This window comes from Astyanax mexicanus, chromosome 10 (genome assembly GCF_023375975.1).
Source record: "Astyanax mexicanus isolate ESR-SI-001 chromosome 10, AstMex3_surface, whole genome shotgun sequence".
NCBI lineage: Eukaryota > Metazoa > Chordata > Actinopteri > Characiformes > Acestrorhamphidae > Astyanax > Astyanax mexicanus.
Window position 1 is genome coordinate 10057150 of NC_064417.1, and position 19960 is coordinate 10077109.

General features: G+C 39.5%; 1 protein-coding gene across 3 annotated transcripts in view; it reads left to right on the forward strand.

The window, feature by feature from the left end:
* sv2bb (synaptic vesicle glycoprotein 2Bb) overlaps positions 1-19960 on the forward strand; it is a 104430-nt gene that overhangs the window by 66169 nt on the left and 18301 nt on the right. For 2 of the 3 annotated variants that reach the window (XM_022683975.2, XM_022683973.2), the window contains exons 2-4: positions 7886-8035; positions 8350-8890; positions 19365-19545. In XM_022683975.2, coding sequence (XP_022539696.1) covers positions 8434-8890; positions 19365-19545 — 638 coding nt within the window. In that variant the 5' untranslated portion in view covers positions 7886-8035; positions 8350-8433. The remainder of the gene's footprint in view (positions 1-7885; positions 8036-8349; positions 8891-19364; positions 19546-19960) is intronic. The other variant, XM_022683974.2, reaches the window with a different exon arrangement.

Genomic DNA, 19960 nt, shown 5'->3' on the forward strand with positions numbered 1-19960 from the left:
AAAGAGCAAGTACATTCATGACTAAACTGTACTGCTGAGGTAAATGTATTGTGCTTTGTTGGTTTTGTTTGTTAGTATACTGAAATGTTTATTGTTTAAGAAGTATTTTTAAATTGTCAGTTTGGAAATGCCTTTTTTAGTTTGGTTTTGGATATGGCCAACAATTTTCATTTCACTGCACACCTCATTTTTACATATTTAATTATGAAACCAAATGTAAACAATGTAGCACAACCAACATAATAATTAGACATCCAGGGGTTAAAAACATGCTCTGTTGTGTATAATCTACAGTCCTGCAGACTGTATCTAAGCATTTTAGGTGGCTGGCTCTACACTATGTTCCCCCCGAGCTGCAGGTATTGGGTGTTTTTGGCTGCGGTGCTGACGGGGAGTCTGTGAGACGAGCCCAGATGGAAAATCTGACCTTCACTTTGCCTTTACCATCAAGACAGAGGAGCTGCACTGCGCTGAGAAAGTGCAAAGTTGCACTTAGAGACAGAGACGGCAGCAGAACGAGGAGAGAGGCTCAGGTTTCAGCGGAAGTTCTGCACTATGCTCTGTGTTTAAACAGTGTTTTACTGACATCATTACCAAAAATATCTTAAAACTAGAAAACTGTATTTTCCGAAAAAAAAAAAAAAAAAACACAGAATGCTTGTACTGACTCTATTCTAAGCGGTAGCTGTGATATGCAATGTGTGTGCATTTTGGTTGCTTGGTGGTTACAGTGGTGTTGCCAGGAGGTTCTTGTGTTGTTGCTAGGTGACTGCTAGACATGACAAGACGAAACAAGACAACCATATACACCATGCTTGTGCTGGGCACAGGTACACACTAGTGAGTACACTCAGAAGACACACACACAGTGATATTGTGAGAACACATGTCTGGAGCAGTGGGCAGCCATGCTCAGGGGCCCAATAGTGGCAGTCTGCCAAACCCAGGTATCAAACCCAAAACCTTGTCGTCAATGAAACTCTGTGCCTCTAAGCGCTGGGCCACCATTGCCCCAGGTGCTATTAGGTGTTGGTATGGTGTTGGTAGGTGGTAGCTATGTTGGTTCTAGGTAGTTGCTATAGTATTCTAGGCATTACTTTCAATAGGCTTGCTATGTTATTGCTAGGTTGTTGCTATAGTCTTGGTAGGTGGTAGCTACGTTACTGCCTGGTGGTTGCTTCACTATTCTAGGTATTGATTTTTATAGGGTTGCTAGATAGTTGCTATGCTGTTACTTATTTGTTAATGTGGTTTTGCTTGGTGGTTGTTATGGTATTATTAGGTAAACTGTGTTTGCATTATGAATATTCCCCTTTCAATTAGGGAATACAATTCCAATCATTTGTAGAAACACATTCAGATCAGTAGATTGTTCCCGGAAACCTCGCTTCGCTAATCATGGTGGAACCACAGGTGGAACCAGCATCACTAGGATGGGAATGCCCGTGCCACTGCAGCTGCAGCAGAATTGATTACAAATTGATTCCACCCAGACAGGGTTTTATACGGTTCCTGCAGGATCAGTTTCTCAGAGGAAAGTCACTCTGCGCATACCAAATAACCCCTCACTCAACGCTCACACTGAGGCTGTTCACCCCCCTCCCCACCCCACCTCAGAAACACATCTTTAATACATCTGCAGATGCAGCATATTAACCAGACATCTGTTTAGATGTAAATTTTATTCAGTGCAAAAACTGAATAAAGGACCAGAGTGTATAAATTAATTTATTATCAGTTCAGTTTGACTGTTGTTGTATCCGGGCAGTGCAACAGAAAGCTTCTGCACTGATCCGACTGGTGCAGTACGTACAGAACACCAGGAAAAAAAAAAAACTATTGCTGTAAATTTACTCTGACAGCAACTTTTAGCCAGGCTTTGTCAGGCCTACTGGTCCCTCATCACATGTGGGCATTTGTAAATGTAACCATTAGTTTTAATATATCGGTGAATAAATGAATGACATTTTGTTTCATGCAATATTTTCTAGTTTCCCAGGGATGTTTAAAAATCTTAATTTGCTACAGTCCTTTACATTCAGCACCCTGATAGGGACTTAAGGGAACCTAAGACAGAGGTGAACATGCTGACCACTGTGCCACCATACCTCCCGCTGAAATCGTGCTGTTATTTTTTAGTCTGCACTACATTGCTCTCAGTGTTTGTCCACTGTCATAGAGGCATGTCTAGCAGTCAGCGATCGCTCACCAAGAAGTACACTACCCAAACATATCCTCTAAAAGTGGGGAAAGCAATTTTACGTGCTCTTGTGACAAGACCCAGTGTTTAATCAGACCACTTCTGTAAACGTTTACTCTAAAACAGGGGTGTCCAAACTACGGCCCACGGGACATTTGCGGCCCGTTTCCTTTTTTGGAGCGGCCCGTGAGGTATTTTAGAAATAGAATAAAAGTTGGCCCGCTGTTAAGCAGGTTTTTATAATGTGAGATTCAACGTTTGAACGCTAGGTGTCAGAAACAGCGCAAAGAGTCTAAAAGCGGACAGGGTGCGCATTTCTAGCGCAGAAAAACGGGGCAAAAAAGTATAAAACCGGAGAGAGTGCGCATTTCTAGAGGAGAAAAACGGGGTAAAAACGTATAAAAGCGGAGAGGGTGCGCATTTTTTTGCGCAGAAAATCGGGCCAAAGAATCTAAAAGCGGAGAGAGTGCGCATTTCTAGAGGAGAAAAACGGGGTAAAAGAGTCTAAAAGCGGAGAGGGTGCGCATTTTTAGAGCAGAAAAACGGGCCAAAGAGTCTAAAAGCGGAGAGAGTGCGCATTTCTAGCGCAGAAAAAACGTGCCAAAGAGTCTAAATTTGCTGTAATTAAGGAGTTTAATATTAAGAGACATCATGAAATAAAACATCAATTTGAAAAATCTTAGTCAAGTAAAATGGTGTGTAAATGAAATAATCAGGAAAAAAGTATTATTTATTGTTTATCTATTGTGGCCCATGACTTCAAATATATTTCTCCTTCTGGCCCCCAACAAAAAAAGTTTGGACACCCCTGCTCTAAAACATATCTGCATTCAGAGTTTTGCTGCAGTCTGGGGTGTGTTATCTTTTGTTCATCAATGACTATATATAAACTCATTAGCATAAATCACCAATAAGCACCAGCTCTATCTGAAAATGAATGTGGTCTCTCTGACACAGCATAGCACTGTTTGATTAGGTTAGTTTAGAGCTCAGCCTTCAGTTCAGGCCACCTGTAAAATAATTAAATTGCTCTTCCTAGAGAATTCTTGTAGGAGTAGCACAAAGCTAAAAACAGCTGCTGCTGTTCTGCTTTTGAGTGGGAGACACTATATGTACAATACAACAAAAACACAATAGACATTTGTGAGACAGAAGATAATAGTGCAATATTAATGGTGATTAAGATCAAGTGACAATATAAATAGAACCCGTATAACAGTAGTGCAATGTTGTATCTAGCTTAAGGCAGGTAAAGTTCTTAAAGTTCCCAGTTCTTGGGGAATTAAAGTGTGTATGACATGAACAAGAAATACTAGTTAAGACTGAATTGGTTATTAATGATTTTTACAACCCATAATACAAAAAACTAATTTAATGAACAAAAATAAGATGTTATTCTGTCTGGTAATCTATAAGATTTGTGTGATGATTTAGGCCTGCAGTTAACATCATGCTAATTTGTGTACATACATGTAAGCTTTCAGTGCATGTTAGCAAATTAGCTGTGTAGTTCCGGTTTAAAAGTAGAGATGTAAAAGTCTGATCGCTTACATTGGGGTTAGAGGGGGAACTGCGGATGTTTTTATACAGAAGTAATGCTTTGACTTTTTGACCTGCGATGCAGGTGTGTGTGTGTGTGTGTTGGTATTGTGCTTTGTCAGGTGTTAGCTTTAGAGTTTGGCCAGGGCACTGCTGGGGTGATGGGATGAATGTGTAATGGAGCGATACCTGCAGGAGAGAGAGAAGTATAAGAGAAAGAGCCTGAGAGTGAGAGATCCAGGAAGATCTCAGTGTTCTTAATGAGTCGGGGGGTCTCTGGTGGAATCCTATTCTCACTATAGGAAATTGAATTACAGGCGCGTGTAGGCCGAGGCCGGTCACATGTCGTTAACTCCGGCTCTGAGAGCTGTAATCTCATTCTGCTGCTCTGGGAGGCGTCGGCGCTGCTCCGAGGGCAGATTAATAAATAGAATAGCAGAATTACAGATTAATGCTGATCTGTGGTCAGTGTTCACACCTCGCAATTTATTACTGACTACAAATTAATTTCATCCACTTCCGCTCACCACTTGGTGGGAGACCCTGATGCTGAATTACTGCTCCATTGCGTCAATGCACAGCGATTTATATTATTAATTTTCATGTGGGCCTGTCTGTAATGTTTTTAAATTCAAATGAAGCAACAGAAGTAAACAATCATAAATTTAATTTAACATATTAAGTAGACCTGTAGAACTGTAATCTTCTTGTAGTTCTGATAATCCATATTCTGCCTTTTTAGCTTCTCTTCTATGGTTAAAAGGCGCCTTCTGTGAGTGTGAGGCTCTTGTGTGTGAATGGCATTGCAGGCTGCTGTTTTCTGATTGGCTGGATGCAGCATGGCCGCCGGATTCATTTGAATAAAGTTGAGCTCTGCTAAACTTTTTCGCCGGTGGGCGGGGCTGCGTTTAACGCAACGCAACCCAGAATGCACTGTGGCATGCGGCAAATCTCTTCATTGACATGAATAGGATGCGTCGGGGCACGGTGAGCCAAACTTTATGCAAATGAATCCATCCAACGTAATGCGTCTTTCCAATCAGAGAACAGGTGTTTGCCTGATACGTGTCCTCAGCGCAGTGTACGAAAACATTTTAGTTCCAGAAGCATGGAAGAAATGATCAATCCCTGCGGTATTGGGACTCTGATCGGTGCAAAACAGCGACGAGAAAGGTTGCAAAGATTGTTGGGGTCTCTGGTGGGTTTAAAATATACAATTTATTTGAAAAAGTTTACTTTTGTTAGCCTATATGCTGCTGACTAGACAGTTATGAAGCTCAATGAAACATTTATATTTATAAATGTAAATTTATAAGTATTATTTTATAGGAAGTTAAGCTTGTATAAAACCATTTCCCATTTATTAAAATGATTTAATTGGACGATGCAGGGAACGCCTTTGTAAGGCCCACATGTGACCAGTTGGAGGGGGGCAGTGCGTTTATGTGCATTGATGCAACGGAGCAGTGAAGTGAAGCATTAAGACATCCACATGCCACATCAATCCACTAAATTAGTTAAAAGCAACATTATGAACCATGTTTACCTGAAAACAGCAACTTTAGAATTATGCTGAAGGTCCACTGGCTGAGATCAGAGTCTCTGTTATTGCTACTTTGCGCCCAAAATACTGCTAACTGCACTGTGTTTAACAGAACTGCTAACACTGCATTGTGTAAAATCCTGTAATACTTCTCTACCACCTCAGTTTACATGTTTTTTTTCACTCAGATGTTTATCCTGTATCTCTCAGCTTGTCAACAAATGCACTTGTACAGCTCTCTTCATAAGGGGGCACTTAAAGCACAGAACAAAAAAAATAGCTACCCATAATGCTTCTTCAATTCTGCACCAAAACTGTAGAGAAATCTTAAAAATTAATCTTTAACAACAGCATGTTTTTATATTCTCGGTTTTACTGTTTTTAACTTTTCAGCCCAAGTTGGGTGGAATGAATCAGGTTAGGAAAAACACCAATCTGTTCTGAAGCTGAGAGTAAATCAATATCTTTCTAAAAACAAGCCTGTCCTGGTGTTGTTAACACATTTCTGTTGTTTCCCCAGAGAAAAAATGAGGAAAGGCTAAAATGAATCCACCTGAAACAGATTCATCTCTCTGTCAGCTCACAGGAATGTTTTTTAACCAGGCATAAATCACATTTCTCCTGTGAATACTACAGCTATGCTAATTACCAGGGATGGTCCGATATGGATATTTCAGAACTCACTAAAATTCACTGAAATGGCAAAACACAGCCCTAAACCTGTAGACCAAGAGTTTTATAAACATGCAATTACTTCCGGGTAGATAAATCACATTACATAAGAGGATAGGTGATTTTTACATGTCCTAATTATTTTTTTAAATTATTAAAACCGACTTAACCAAAAATGTTTTAGCATACATTAGGCTGCTCCCTGTCAGACCCAGCAAGGGGTCCAAGTAAAATATATATTTCATAAACCCTGGATGCACAAAAATACAGATACCACAGAAACACAGATACCACAGAAACACTAAATACCACAGAAACACAGATACCACAGAAACACTAAATACCACAGAAACACAGATACCACAGAAACACTGGTACCACAGAAACACTAAATACCACAGAAACACAGATACCACAAAACACTAAATACCACAGAAACACTGAATACCACAGAAACACTGAATACCACAGAAACCATGGATACCACAAAACACTAAATACCTCAGAAACCATGGATATCACAGAAACACAGATACCACAGACACACTGGATACCACAGAAACACAGATATCACAGAAACACAGATACCACAAAACACTAAATACCTCAGAAACCATGGATATCACAGAAACACAGATACCACAGACACACTGGATATCACAGAAACACAGATACCACAGACACACTGGATACCACAAAAATACAGATACCACAGAAACACAGATACCACAGAAACACTAAATACCACAGAAACACAGATACCACAAAACACTAAATACCACAGAAACACCGAATACCACAGAAACACTGGTACCACAGAAACCATGGATACCACAAAACTCTGAATACCACAGAAACCATAGATATCACAGAAACACTAAATACCACAGAAACACAGATACCACACTCACTAAATACCACAGAAACACTGAATACCACAGAAACACTGGTACCACAGAAACCATGGATACCACAAAACACTAAATACCTCAGAAACCATGGATATCACAGAAACACAGATACCACAGACACACTGGATACCACAGAAACACAGATACCACAGAAACACAGATACCACAGAAACCATGGATACCACAAAACTCTGAATACCACAGAAACCATAGATATCACAGAAAGACAGATACCACAGAAACACAGATACCACAGAAACACTGAATACCACAGAAACACTAAATACCACAGAAACACTAAATACCACAGAACACCAATACCACAGAAACCATAGATATCACAGAAACACAGATACCACAGAAACACAGATACCACAGAAACACAGATACCACAGAAACACTGAATACCACAGAAACACTAAATATCACAGAAACACTAAATACCACAGAAACCATGGATATCACAGAAACACTAAATACCACAGAACACTCAATACCACAGAAACCATGGATACCACAGAAACACGGATACCACAGAAACAGTGAATTCCACTGAAACACAAATACCGCAAAAAAACATGGATATTAGAAACACAGATACCACAGAAGCCTTGGATACAGCAGAAATACAGCTCTGGAAAAAAATAAGAGACCACCTAACAATGATGAGTTTATTTGATTTTACATAATTAAAAACCTCTGGAATACATTCAAGAGCCATCAAACCAAGCTGAACTGCTTGAATTTTTGCGCCAGTAGTGGCATAAAGTTAAAAACAGTGTGTAAGGAGAATATGCCAGGATGCACGAAAACTGTGATTAAAAACCACCAAATATTTATTTAGTTATTCCACCAAATATTGATTTTAAAACTTTATGAATGTGAACTTGTTTTCTTTCTATTATTTGATTTGATAATCTTTTAATTTTTTTCCAGAGCCGTATAACAGAAACACTAAATGTCGCATGAAACCTGGATAGCACAATCATTTTAACAAGTATATGTTTTGTTTCCTGACAGATCCAGAATGTGGTGCTGGGAGGATCTGAGTAGTTTGACGTAATGTTTAGTCACCATACGCCAACAAACACACCAGCCAGACAATTACAGCAGGCTCAGATTATCTCTCCATCCCTGTAAACTGAAGAACATCTGGAGTCTGAAGATTTTGTAAGTATTTTTAGGATTTATAAAGTTTGATTTGTTTGGTGTAAAACATTCTGTTCCACATAAACTTTATAATGGGCCCCAGGCATTCTGTTAACTTGCCGGATGTTCTCTCATGGATAAAAACTTAACTGGTGTCTTTGGATAATCAACAAAGGTTATTAATAAAGTTTGTACAAAATATTTGGGTTAAATGTATGTGGATGCCTGAGGCTATTCACCACTACTGTAAAGAAATCCATCACTCTGATTGACTTTAAACTATCAATTTGTTTATTGATCTGTTTGTGTCTCTGTCTGTCGTTCTGTCTGTCTAGTACAGAATACCTGTAGGATCTGGATCTGAGGATTATGCTGATTTAGTTCTTCGCTTTGCTGAATCTTAAATATCAGATCACACAATGGCTGACCCCTACCAGAACAGCTATCACCACGGTGACGCAGATGGATACAGAACGTACGGCGATGGTGGTCAAGATGGTTACGGCTACCAGACTGACTACCCGCCCCAGGAGGAGGACGCTGCCAGCGATGCCACAGAAGGTCACGATGAGGAAGATCAGATGTACGAGGGCGAGTACCAGGGCATCCCCCACCCTGATGAGATCAAAGCAGCCCGCCGGGCGGCCAGGGCCAAGGCTCGTGCGGCGGCAGACGCCGTGTCGGAGCAGGAGGAGCTGGCAGAGCAGTATGAAGATATTATGGAGGACTGCGGGCACGGGCGCTTCCAGTGGAGTCTGTTTGTGGTGCTGGGGTTGGCCCTGATGGCGGACAGTGTGGAGTGCTTCGTGGTAGCCTTTGCACTGCCCAGCGCAGAGAAGGACATGTGCCTGTCCAATGCAGAAAAAGGCATGCTGGGTAAGTCAGAGGTTATGTTCTTTAAAAATATATTTCATTGTCAAAAAAACTGTTTAATGCATGTGTGACTGAAATTCTTGAGAGGTTCCTTGAGAGCTTGCCATATCATCTGTGTCATCAAGGAAAGCTCTTGAGACCGCAGCACACTGGAGTGTGTGTTTAGAATAGGTAGGGCCACTGGTTGCAGGACCTCATTAACATAACACTGGGCTTTCAAAGTGCCTGTTGTAAAGACAAAAGGTAATCAGGCTTGTTACAACATTTCACCCCTGACCATGACACTAAGGGGTTGCGATGCTCATTGCTATCTCACACCCTGCCAACAGTCTATTTTTACTCCTTACACCTGCGTCATTTAAATAGCACTGGTGCTTGTGAACATATCTACATTGATGGTCGTGGTGATCTAAAAATGAGGTGTGTTCAAGTAAATTTTTGTTCAAGTAAATTTTTTCAACATAAATAACAGGTACACTGAAATCAACCTAGACAGATGTCAGCAATCAGATGTTCATTGCTATCTTGGCACTGAATTAAAAACAGGACTCACAAATACCCCTGCTTGTTACACACACATAGACACGCAGCAGTGCCCAAACCCACACCACATGCCTGTTGGCAGCTATACAAAGTTTTACATTAACACAGGGTTCATACGGTCATGAAAAACCCAGAAAAAGTGGAAATTCAAAATAACAATTTCCAGGCCTGGATAAGTTTTGTAAAAATACAAATACCCATAAAGTTTTGGAAAAGTCATGAAAATTTGGTCTAGAAATCTTTGTGTTTTCGTTTATCGATGGAGATCTATTTTGAGCTAACAAATACGTCAGCTCAATGTCACTACACAGTGGAGGGATGAATTCATTTTAGGCCTACTATAATCACTTTTGATTTTAGTTTTAGTTGATTTTTGGTTTTATTGTCCGCGTCTGCACTGATGTTTTTAAAAATAGTATGATCATGGAAAAGTCATAAAAAAAATTATGGAAATGTATTGTTTAAAAAGTGAATGAACCCTGTTAACAAAAAACGAATGAATGAACAAGCAGGTCAGTTTTCTCTGCTGAGAAGCGTTGGACACGTCCAGGTAGCTGCACCACTGAAATAGCAATAAATGTTAAGCCCATAAAACATCCATGATTAATTAAGAGAATTAATACATGCCTTTTGTTTGTTTTGAGACGTGCAAGGCGTACTTTTCCTGTAATTACATTAGAAAAGACACACTAACATGCCCTAAATTAAGATGTGAGATGCACATTTGACTGCTTGCCTACAGATTGCTAACATAGAACCCTGAGTAATGTGATCACATGTATATGTGAAGAGTGACAACAAATTGTTGATCTTGGCACTTAAGATGGCACCTCAACACACAGATTTGTTGATTGTCTTCACCAAAACAAAAGCGGGACATTTTACTGAAGATGACCTGCTGCAACTCGAAGTCATTTCATGACAGTCTGGCATAACTACAGACAGAGTTACATTTCTGTCGGTTAAAGCCTTCTGGGTGCAAAAATGTTTTGGAAAATAAGTGTATTATACGAGAATAAACACAAGGCAGGGTGGAGAGAAGTGTGCTCCATAGCTATATTTTTGAGCTGTTGTGCTTGAACTGTCTTTGCGTATCTTTACCATTATATTGAAAATAAAGGTAATTTCAATTTTGGCTGCCTCTAAGCAAAATCTGCAGTCTATATAACAAAGTTAATGTGACTGCAGATGCAGTGCCCATTTGTACAGTCTGGCACGAGTTCCAGTCTAATTACCTCAAGTGATTTTGTGCTTTGGGAGGGGCCGGATGCTGGCAGGCGTTCGATACTAGCCAGCAGCTACTTAAGCACAGCATAAATTACGAATGCTCACAAATTAGCTATATGGCACCATGAATGGTGAGATTAATTTGGCTGTTACTCTCATTTGACTTTGGTTTAGTTAAGAAATGCTTCTGGGCATTTGAACCCAGTGATCCACAGCTTAAGATATAAGTGCATGTACTGTATACATGCAATGTGCCCTATTTTACTTACCTATAGTGCATCGGTCAATTGTCCAACGCACAGCTGGATTTAGGGCGTGTAGATGTGTCATTGTTATAGTGAGGGCACAAAAATACACCCTGTGAGGCTCGAAACACGCAAAAGGCAGAATTAATTCTCTTAATCATGGGTGTAAAAATCACATTAAGAAGAACAATTTTAAGTTTTATTTTTACAGTGCAGTACAGACACTGAAATACTCCAATTAAAGCAGAATAAAGATTTTTTAATACCCCTGACTTCAGAGGAAATCGTTAATGGTAATCAAGTGTCCCATGATTATTTGTCCATATAGTGCAGATAACAGGGAGTCCTACAATGTCAGAAACCACATTAAGAGATTACTAAACACCTCTAAATGGTTTAAGAAGAATGCTGGCTGGTTTAGACCTGCATTTTACACCAGAAGTGCAGTTCTTTGCATGTTTTGCCACAATACACCACAGACAAATTACAATTTGAGGATGAAAGCACAGTTACATTATAGGACAGGCTGCTAGCCATTTCAGGACTTCATAATGTATACACTAAAATCAGTGGTAGGCCTTAGTTTAACAGCATATTGAAATAGAAAATAGATAGTGATGAATTTAAATAGACAGTGATGTAGCACTGATTTGTCCTATAAGCTTCCAGAACTTTTTCATTACTTTCTTTAGTCTGCTTTCCCTGATTCTGCTGATCTGGTACTGATCCATAAGCTAGTCAGCTCTTTCAGTTTATTTACTGAGGCTGTGATTTATTTACAGTTGAGCAGAACAGAAGAGTAAGGTTCAGTAAAGTATTTGACTGCAGATGAAAAGACAGTTTACAGTGATTCTGGAGGTCATACTGTTATCTGGAGTTACAAACATTAAAACCTGTTCAAGCTGTTCAATATCTGGAAGCTGCACAGTAAATTAATTAAACAAAGCACATTCTGTAGATGTCTTTATGTATATCTATTTTAGAACTAGTTATCAGTTCAATCTAAATAATGTGTCAATAATTGCTTACATCTCTAAAAGACACACCATCTTTTTTAACCAGTGTGACGTCTTACATAGCGGCATGCTGTCAACAAAGACTTACATGAGATTACATGAGATTATGCTGCCTGCAAAAGTTAACCAAAATACAACACGTTGTATAAAATAATGCCACATTCCCAAAAATTGCATTTCCTAGTCATACATATGTTACAGTTAATCTAAAGTTATCTAAAAATATTAATAAAAAACATCAAATCATTCAAGCTGATACATCATGTTCAGTTCAAAAAGGCTTGAAAAAATGGCAGAAGCAGATTTCAGACACTGATCACGTCTCGGCTGATCGACCAGAGTCAGGGTCAGGGGAGATGTGGGGGTGGGGTATATTAGATTTTTAACACTCTGTTATTCAAATTCACACTGTGCTGATATTACAGGCTGGTCCCAGCCTTTACTAGGTGTGAGAGAGTGAGAAAGAGAGAGTGAGAGAGAGAGAGATTTTTATTCAGCAGTAGAGTAAATGCACACACAGATGGTCATGCTGTGGGGGGGAGGTGTTTTATGAGCAAGAGAGAGAGAGAATAAAAAACAGACAGATAAGGAAAGTGTGGGAGAGAAAAAGGAAAATATGGGAGATGAGTGAGAGATAATGAAGTATCAGAAAAGAGTAATAGGGAAGAAAAAGAATAAAGCAGAAAGTGAAAGAGAATGAGAGGAGAGCGAGATGGAAACTTCATAGAGAGAATTGGGGGAGGGGGAGATAGAGAGAAAGACATGCTCCTCCTCTCTCTTTCTGCAGGAGAATCCCTCTGTTCAGTCTCTCTGATTGGTCACTCGTAATCCCTGCAGGTCGTGCTGAGGCTGCTCAGGTTATCAGTGCAGATTTACACCAGGATTCTGTTTCCTCCCTCCCTGTGCTCTGATTGGCTGAGGGAGAGCAGCTGTGCTGATGCTGTAAAGCTGAACAAACTGCAGTGTTGACTGTACAGGCCAGCTGTCTGTTTATACCCAGTGAAAACCCAGAAGAAATAGCAGAGACAGAGAAAGAGAGAGAGAGAGAGAAAGAGAGACTCAGAAAGACCCTGCACAAGCTGCAGCGCGATGCTCATTGCTATCTTACACCCCGCCAATAGTCTATTTTCATACCTTCCGTCTGCATCGTTTAAATACAGTGCATCACAGAAGTGAGTTTTATTTAAGTTTATCTTTTTATGGGACAACACTGACAAAATGACACTTTGGAAAGTAATTTGTGTGCAGCTTATATAACAGTGTAAATTTATTCTTCCCTCAAAATAACTCAATATACAGCCATTAATGTCTAAATCACCAGCAACAAAAGTGATTACACCCCTTAGTAAAAGTTCCTGAAGTGTCAATATTTTGTGTGGTCACCATTGTTTTCCAGAAATGCCTTAACTCTCCCGAGCATGGAGTTTACCAGAGCTTTACAGGTTGCCACTGGAATGCTTTTCCACTCCTCCATGACGACATCACAGAGCTGGTGGATATTCCAGATTTTGCTCTCCTCCACCTTCTGCTTGAGGATTCCCCAAAGATGTTCTATTGGGTTTAGGTCTGGAGTCATGCTTGGCCGGTCCATCACCTTTACCCTCAGCCTCTTCAATAAAGCAGTGGTCGGTTTAGAGGTGTGTTTGGGGTCATTATCATGCTGGAACACGGCCCTGCCACCCAGTTTCCTGAGGGAGGGGATCATGCTCTGCTTCAGTATTTTACACTACATATTGGAGTTCATGTGTCCCTCAATGAAATGTAACTCCCCAACACCTGCTGCACTCATGCAGCCCCAGACCATGGCATCCCCAACACCATGCTTTACTGTAGGCATGACACAATTATCTTTGTACTCTTCACCTGATTGGTGCCACACATGCTTGAGACCATCTGAACCAAACAAAATACTCTTGGTCTTTTCAGACAATAGAACATGGTTCCAGTAATCCATGTCCTTGGTTGACATGTTTTCAAAACTGTTTGTAGGCTTTCTTGCTTACAAACTTCAGAAGAGGTTACCTTCTGCGGTGTAAGCCATCCAGACCAATTTGATGTAGTGTGCAGCGTATGGTCTGAGCACTGACAGTCGTACCCCCCACCTCCTCAATCTCTGCATCAATGCTGACAACACTCCTTTCAAAGACAGCATTTGGATGTGACGCTGAGCACCTGCACTCAGCTTCTTTGGACGACCAACAGGAGTTCTGTTCTGAGTGGACCCTGCTTATTTAAAACACTGGATGATCTTGGCCCCTGTGCTGCAGCTCAGTTTCAGGGTGTTGACCATCTTCATGTAGCGCAACAATTCATCTTTTATTATCCTCAGAGAGTTCTTTGCCATGATATGCCATGTTGGAACTTTCAGTGACCAGTATGAGAGAGTGTGAGAGCTGTACTACAAAATTGAACACACCTGCTCCCTATGCACACCTGAGACCTAGTAACACTAACGAGTCACATGACATTTTGTAAGGAAAAAGACAAGCAGTGCTCAATTTGAACATTTAGGGGTGTAGTCCCTTGGGGGTGTACTCACTTTTGTTGCCGGTGGTTTAGACATTAACGGCTGTATATTGAGTTATTTTGAAAGAAGAATCAATTTACACTGTTATATAAGCTGCACACTTACTGCACTACTTTTCATTGTGTCATTTTATCAGTGTTGTCCCATGAAAAGATATACTTAAATATCTGCAGAAATATGAGGGGTGTATTCACTTTTCTGATACACTGTAGCAATGGCGCTTGTAAATATATCTGTGCTAATGGCCGTGGTGGTTTCAAAATAAGGTGTGTTCAAGTAAATTTTTGATGCATTGCTATCTTGGCAACAGAAAAGCCAGGTGACCGTAAAGGACCTGCTCACTCAGCTTCACAGTGTGAACGAACAAGTCAGTTTCCTCTGCTAATGAAGCAAATTAGTACATTCCCTTTCCTGTTGTTATGATAGCAAAGACATACTGACACGCCCACTAAATCAACATGCCCAGAGAGAAAGAGAGACAGACAGTCAGAGAAAAAGACAAAGAGAAACAGAAAGAGAGAGAGAGACAAACAGGGAGACAGTGACAAAAAGAGAGAGACAGATAAAGACAGAGAGAAAGGAGACAAAGAGAAAAAGAGAGAGAAAGAGAGAGAGAGAGAGAGAGAGAGAGAAAGAGAGTTAGTAAGTGGTCCGCTGGCTATTTCCACATCTCTAACCTGAGAGCTGTCTATCTGTCTATCACCCATACCAAACCACACCCCTACCCTGCTCCTGTCCACCCTTTTCCTATCAAACCACACCCCCATTACACCCACATCAACCCCACGCATTCCACATCAAACTCTGACCACACCCCTATTCAGCCATCCCATTAAATCCCGGCCATCCATATTAAAACCCCACACATATCTAAAATAAAACCACGCCCCCTTCTATAAAACCACACCCCTACTCAACTCAACAACTGACGCAGCCACCCCATCAAAACCTCCACCCACCAGTCAAACCACCCTCTCCACTCCACCAAACTCCAGAGAGAGAGAGAGAGAGTGAGTGTGTATCAGATGAAGGTCAGGGTGTGTGTGTGTGTGTGTGTGTGTGTATTGATCTGCTGACTTCGCTGTTCCCCCCAGACAGATGGAGAGGGGGAAAACACTGGCACATTCACTGCACACACACACACTGCTGCCCAGTGCTACATCACTCTTGTTATTGAAGAGAAAGTGCTGGAACTCCCAGCACCCCTCTGGTTTCTGTCCAATCACAGAGCAGCACCAGAGCTGCACTGATCTGATTTGAAACCCTGCGAATGATAGGGGTTTCCACAAAAGACAGAAGATGCTCATAAGACACACTATCTTATACACCAGGCAAGCTTTCCAATTTAGACACATTCAAATAATATCTGTGACTAAATAAATATGATCAGAGAAGTGAGTATACTTTATCAAACACTGTATATTCATTTTACACCACAAAGCAGAACAGCATTTACACTATATGCACAATAGTTTTGGGACAAAAGCTTATTCATTGTTTCTTTTTTAAATTATTGCATTTTTAATAACAATAGCTGTCTCTATTGTCTTGGAAAGGCTTTCTCCTAGGTTTTTGGAGCATTGCTGTGAGGATTTGATTGCATTCAGCAACAAGTGCATTAGTGAGGTCAGGATGTTGGATGATAACCACCCCAATCCAATGAATTAATGGATGAAGTTACATGTATATAGTGCCTTTCTAGACACCTAACAGCACATGTTCCCTGGCACTTAAGCCTCAACGCATCCTATTCATTTCAAAGGAGAGAGCTGTCACATGCCGCAGTGCATGCTGGGTTGCAGAGCTTAACTTTATTCAAATGAATCTGGGAACAGTAGGCTGCGATGTCACACACATATGAGCCTCACACACACAGAATAGATGCCTTTTAACAACAGAAGAGCAGCTGAAAATGGCGGATTATGAATATTATAGAATTATTATAGAACTATAGAATACAGTGGGGTTGATTAAAAATTTAGAATCTTAAACTTATGATTGCCTACTTTTGTAGCTTCATTTCACATTACAGTGTAATGATGGGGCAGGACTCAAGCAAACGCGGATGCGTAAAAACTGTTTTATTAAACAGAGGGGTGATACAAAGAATGGTCAGACAGAAAAGGGTTAATGAACAAAAGTTAACAGGGAAAGGCATATCAAAAACGGTGAAACAATCCAGGGTCAAAAACCCAGGCAAACACAGCAACACAGGGCAGACAAAAGGCAAGGTATGAGTCGAACACAGAAAAATAAGTCAAAAACAGGTCATCAAAAACAGAACAAGGAAAACGCGTTTTAAAGCAGGATAAACCTAACAATACTCGGAAGGGAGAAAGTGAACAAAGGGGGTATAAATACAGAGGGAAACAGGTGAGGCTTATTACATTGATTACTTTCTGATGGGGCCTGCATCAGAGTCATTGTCGTCCAAGTGTGGTGCATTCGAGGTATTGTAGTTCAGTGACTGAAGAGTGCAGGAAGAGCTGAGTTCGAGGGAGACAGGAGCGCTATCAGCGCCAGACGTGACATACAGTCACTTACTTACTTTACTTACTTACATTACATTTGGCAGACGATATTGTCCAGAGCGACTTACAATAGTGAGGTACAAATTTAATAGAAGTTAAAGGTAAAACATCTTTAGATAGGGCCTAAAGGAGGTCAAAGGGAAATAATCGGATAGAGGAGTGAAGGAGGGGAAGAAGGAAATGAGATTATAAGTAGTTAGTTTGTTAGAGGTGTTAAGAGAGTAAGTGCTCTTTGAAGAGCTCTGTCTTTAGGAGTTTCTTAAAGATACATTAAAGTCACATTAAAGTCACATTCCACATGCAATTATTTTACACAAGACACTAAACCAACACACATAAGCACTCATCCACAGACACACTAGTGAGAAGTGACAGTCAATCATACATAACATACTCTCAACCGGAAATGACTGTCCATCTGGAGGTGGCACTATGCCGTTTGAACACATCATTTTAGAGAACACTTTTCCGCTGCTCCACAGCTCAACACTGGCTCTTTGTTGCTTATTTTGGGGATCCATCAGTGTGTGAAACTACCTCCACCGTGTGTGGAAGCTGCTCTTTAACCTGGCTGTCTCGCGTGGAAGGAACAGCATCATTATTCAATCCTATTCATTTCTGTAAGTGAGTGCCCCACTGGCAGCAGCTCTGCTAAAAGCATTATGACAGCCAGGCTAAATGGCCCAACAGTGAGCAAGTTCACTTACACTTCAGAATAAAACTAACAGCACTGACCTGCACACCTGACCTGACCTGACCTGACCTGTGGATCTGTACATCCTCCTGCAGGCGGCTTCAGAATACAGGGTTTTGATCACTAACCACTGTTTGAATTATTTTAATGTATAATACATATGAAGAACTTCAGATTTTAAACATACTTTAATAAACTACATTATGCCTGCAAACCAGATGAAGCAAAACTGATGCACAGTTATATGGAAATGTAGGAGAGTGTGATTGCACTTACAGACCACTATACGTTTACTGTACATTTGCATGTGCTTATTGTTACACATACGTTGGCTATGTATGATTACTGTATTATATTATTATAATAATGTATATTATTATTTATTTATGTAAGATAGGTAATTAGGTAATAATAGGTTAGTATAAGTATTCCCAAGAGATACTTACTGTTGCTTTAAATGATACATAATGTTACTTTAATGCAAAAAAAAAAAAGCCAAACCTCTAAAACTTTTAAAATAAAAAAAGATTAACATGGGGAAAAAACGTGTTCAGTTGAGTCAGTGTGCTTTAAATAATTTTGAACCTTTTATTTTCAATTCATGGCACATATTACATATATATAGAAAGAACTGCAAATATAACACATAAGGGGTGTATTATTACATATTGGCCCCATTGAATGTATACTTAATAATGACACACCTGTGCTCATTCAGTGTGTTTTCTTTCTTTTTAGACACTGTAAATTAATAATAAAGCTATTATATTATAGCTAGAAACACATGTGGAATTATTTTGTAAACACAAAGTGTTAAATAAACCAGAATGTTTTATACTTTAAAGTGCGACATTTAGTTTTCTCAGTGTCTTGAAGGAGTTCCTGAAGATGCTAAACAATAGTTGCTGCTTTTCCTTCAAGCTTCACCTCAAATCACCATCTCAGTTGAGTTTAGATCAGGAGATTGTACAGGACAAACACTTTTTGTTTACTGTGTAATTCCATATGTGTCCTTTAACTGTTCATGTCTTGTACAATATAGAACATAAATTAAATAAAGAAAAATAGAAAAACATTTAATGAGAAGGTGTGTCCAAACTTTTGACTGTAGGTAAACATGTGCATAAACTTTACTACACAAAATATTAACAGTCTCCACCTTATACTTTTACACTAAATCATTAAGTCTAATTTGAGTCTTTCTTGTTTAATCTGTTAACAGTTATAAAATCAAATGATATAATGTTATTTCTGTGAAATGTCTACTTTCATTAATTATATATTTATATATATGTGTGTGTGTGTGTGTGTGTGTGAGGTGTGAGTGTTCTGTAACCTGTAACCTCTTATTTAAAAGTGCATAAATCCTGCAAACATTTCTAATAAAAAAACGTCACCTTCACACTTTTAAATGTGTTAGCATTAAACTATGTAACAATAAATATGTCAAATTAGTATATCAACAGTATAATACATATTGGTCAAATATTTTATTGTGACATCAGTGAATCACCTATTACAGTTAAATAAATGATATTATGTTACATAAGGGCGTGCCACGTGAATCTAAATGGTTTAAATGATTCAATAAATTCTAGAACAGACCATACTGTATATATACTCACTCATACCGGTAAGTGTATTGTTATTACTGATGTATGTAATATAATATTTTTACATGATGTCTCCTCCAGGTTTGATAGTGTTCCTGGGAATGATGTTCGGAGCGTTTATTTGGGGTGGAATGTCTGATAAAGTTGGCCGGCGGAAGTGTCTGATCATCGCTTTGGCCATCAACTGCGTCTCCGCCTTCCTCTCCTCCTTCGCCCAGGGATACGGCTTCTTCATCTTCTTCAGGCTGTTCTCTGGCATTGGGTGAGAAAAATAGAGAACCTTTAGTACTTTTACTTTAATGATTTTTCTGCTTTTATATGTATAATAATCCATAATATATATTTTAAAAGCTGTTTGATAAAATACCATTTTTTGTCTGGAACTAGTCCTGTTATAATGTATAAATTATAAGTGATCGCAAAAAAATCTTTTAGTCTAAAGTATATTAAAAAGGATATTTTTTTTATGAAGTACTGGACTACCATTAGCGATTAGTACATTAAAAGTAGATTCATTTGAAAGCATAATGGTAATAATTAGATCCTTTTTCTAAGTTAAATAACCAGTAAGGTATGCTTAAATCTAATGGTAACAGGAGTTTAATTTGGTGAGGCTGATAATTGTGTGATAATGACTTGCTCTCTTCACTGCCACTTTTCACCCTGCTGTGTGTATG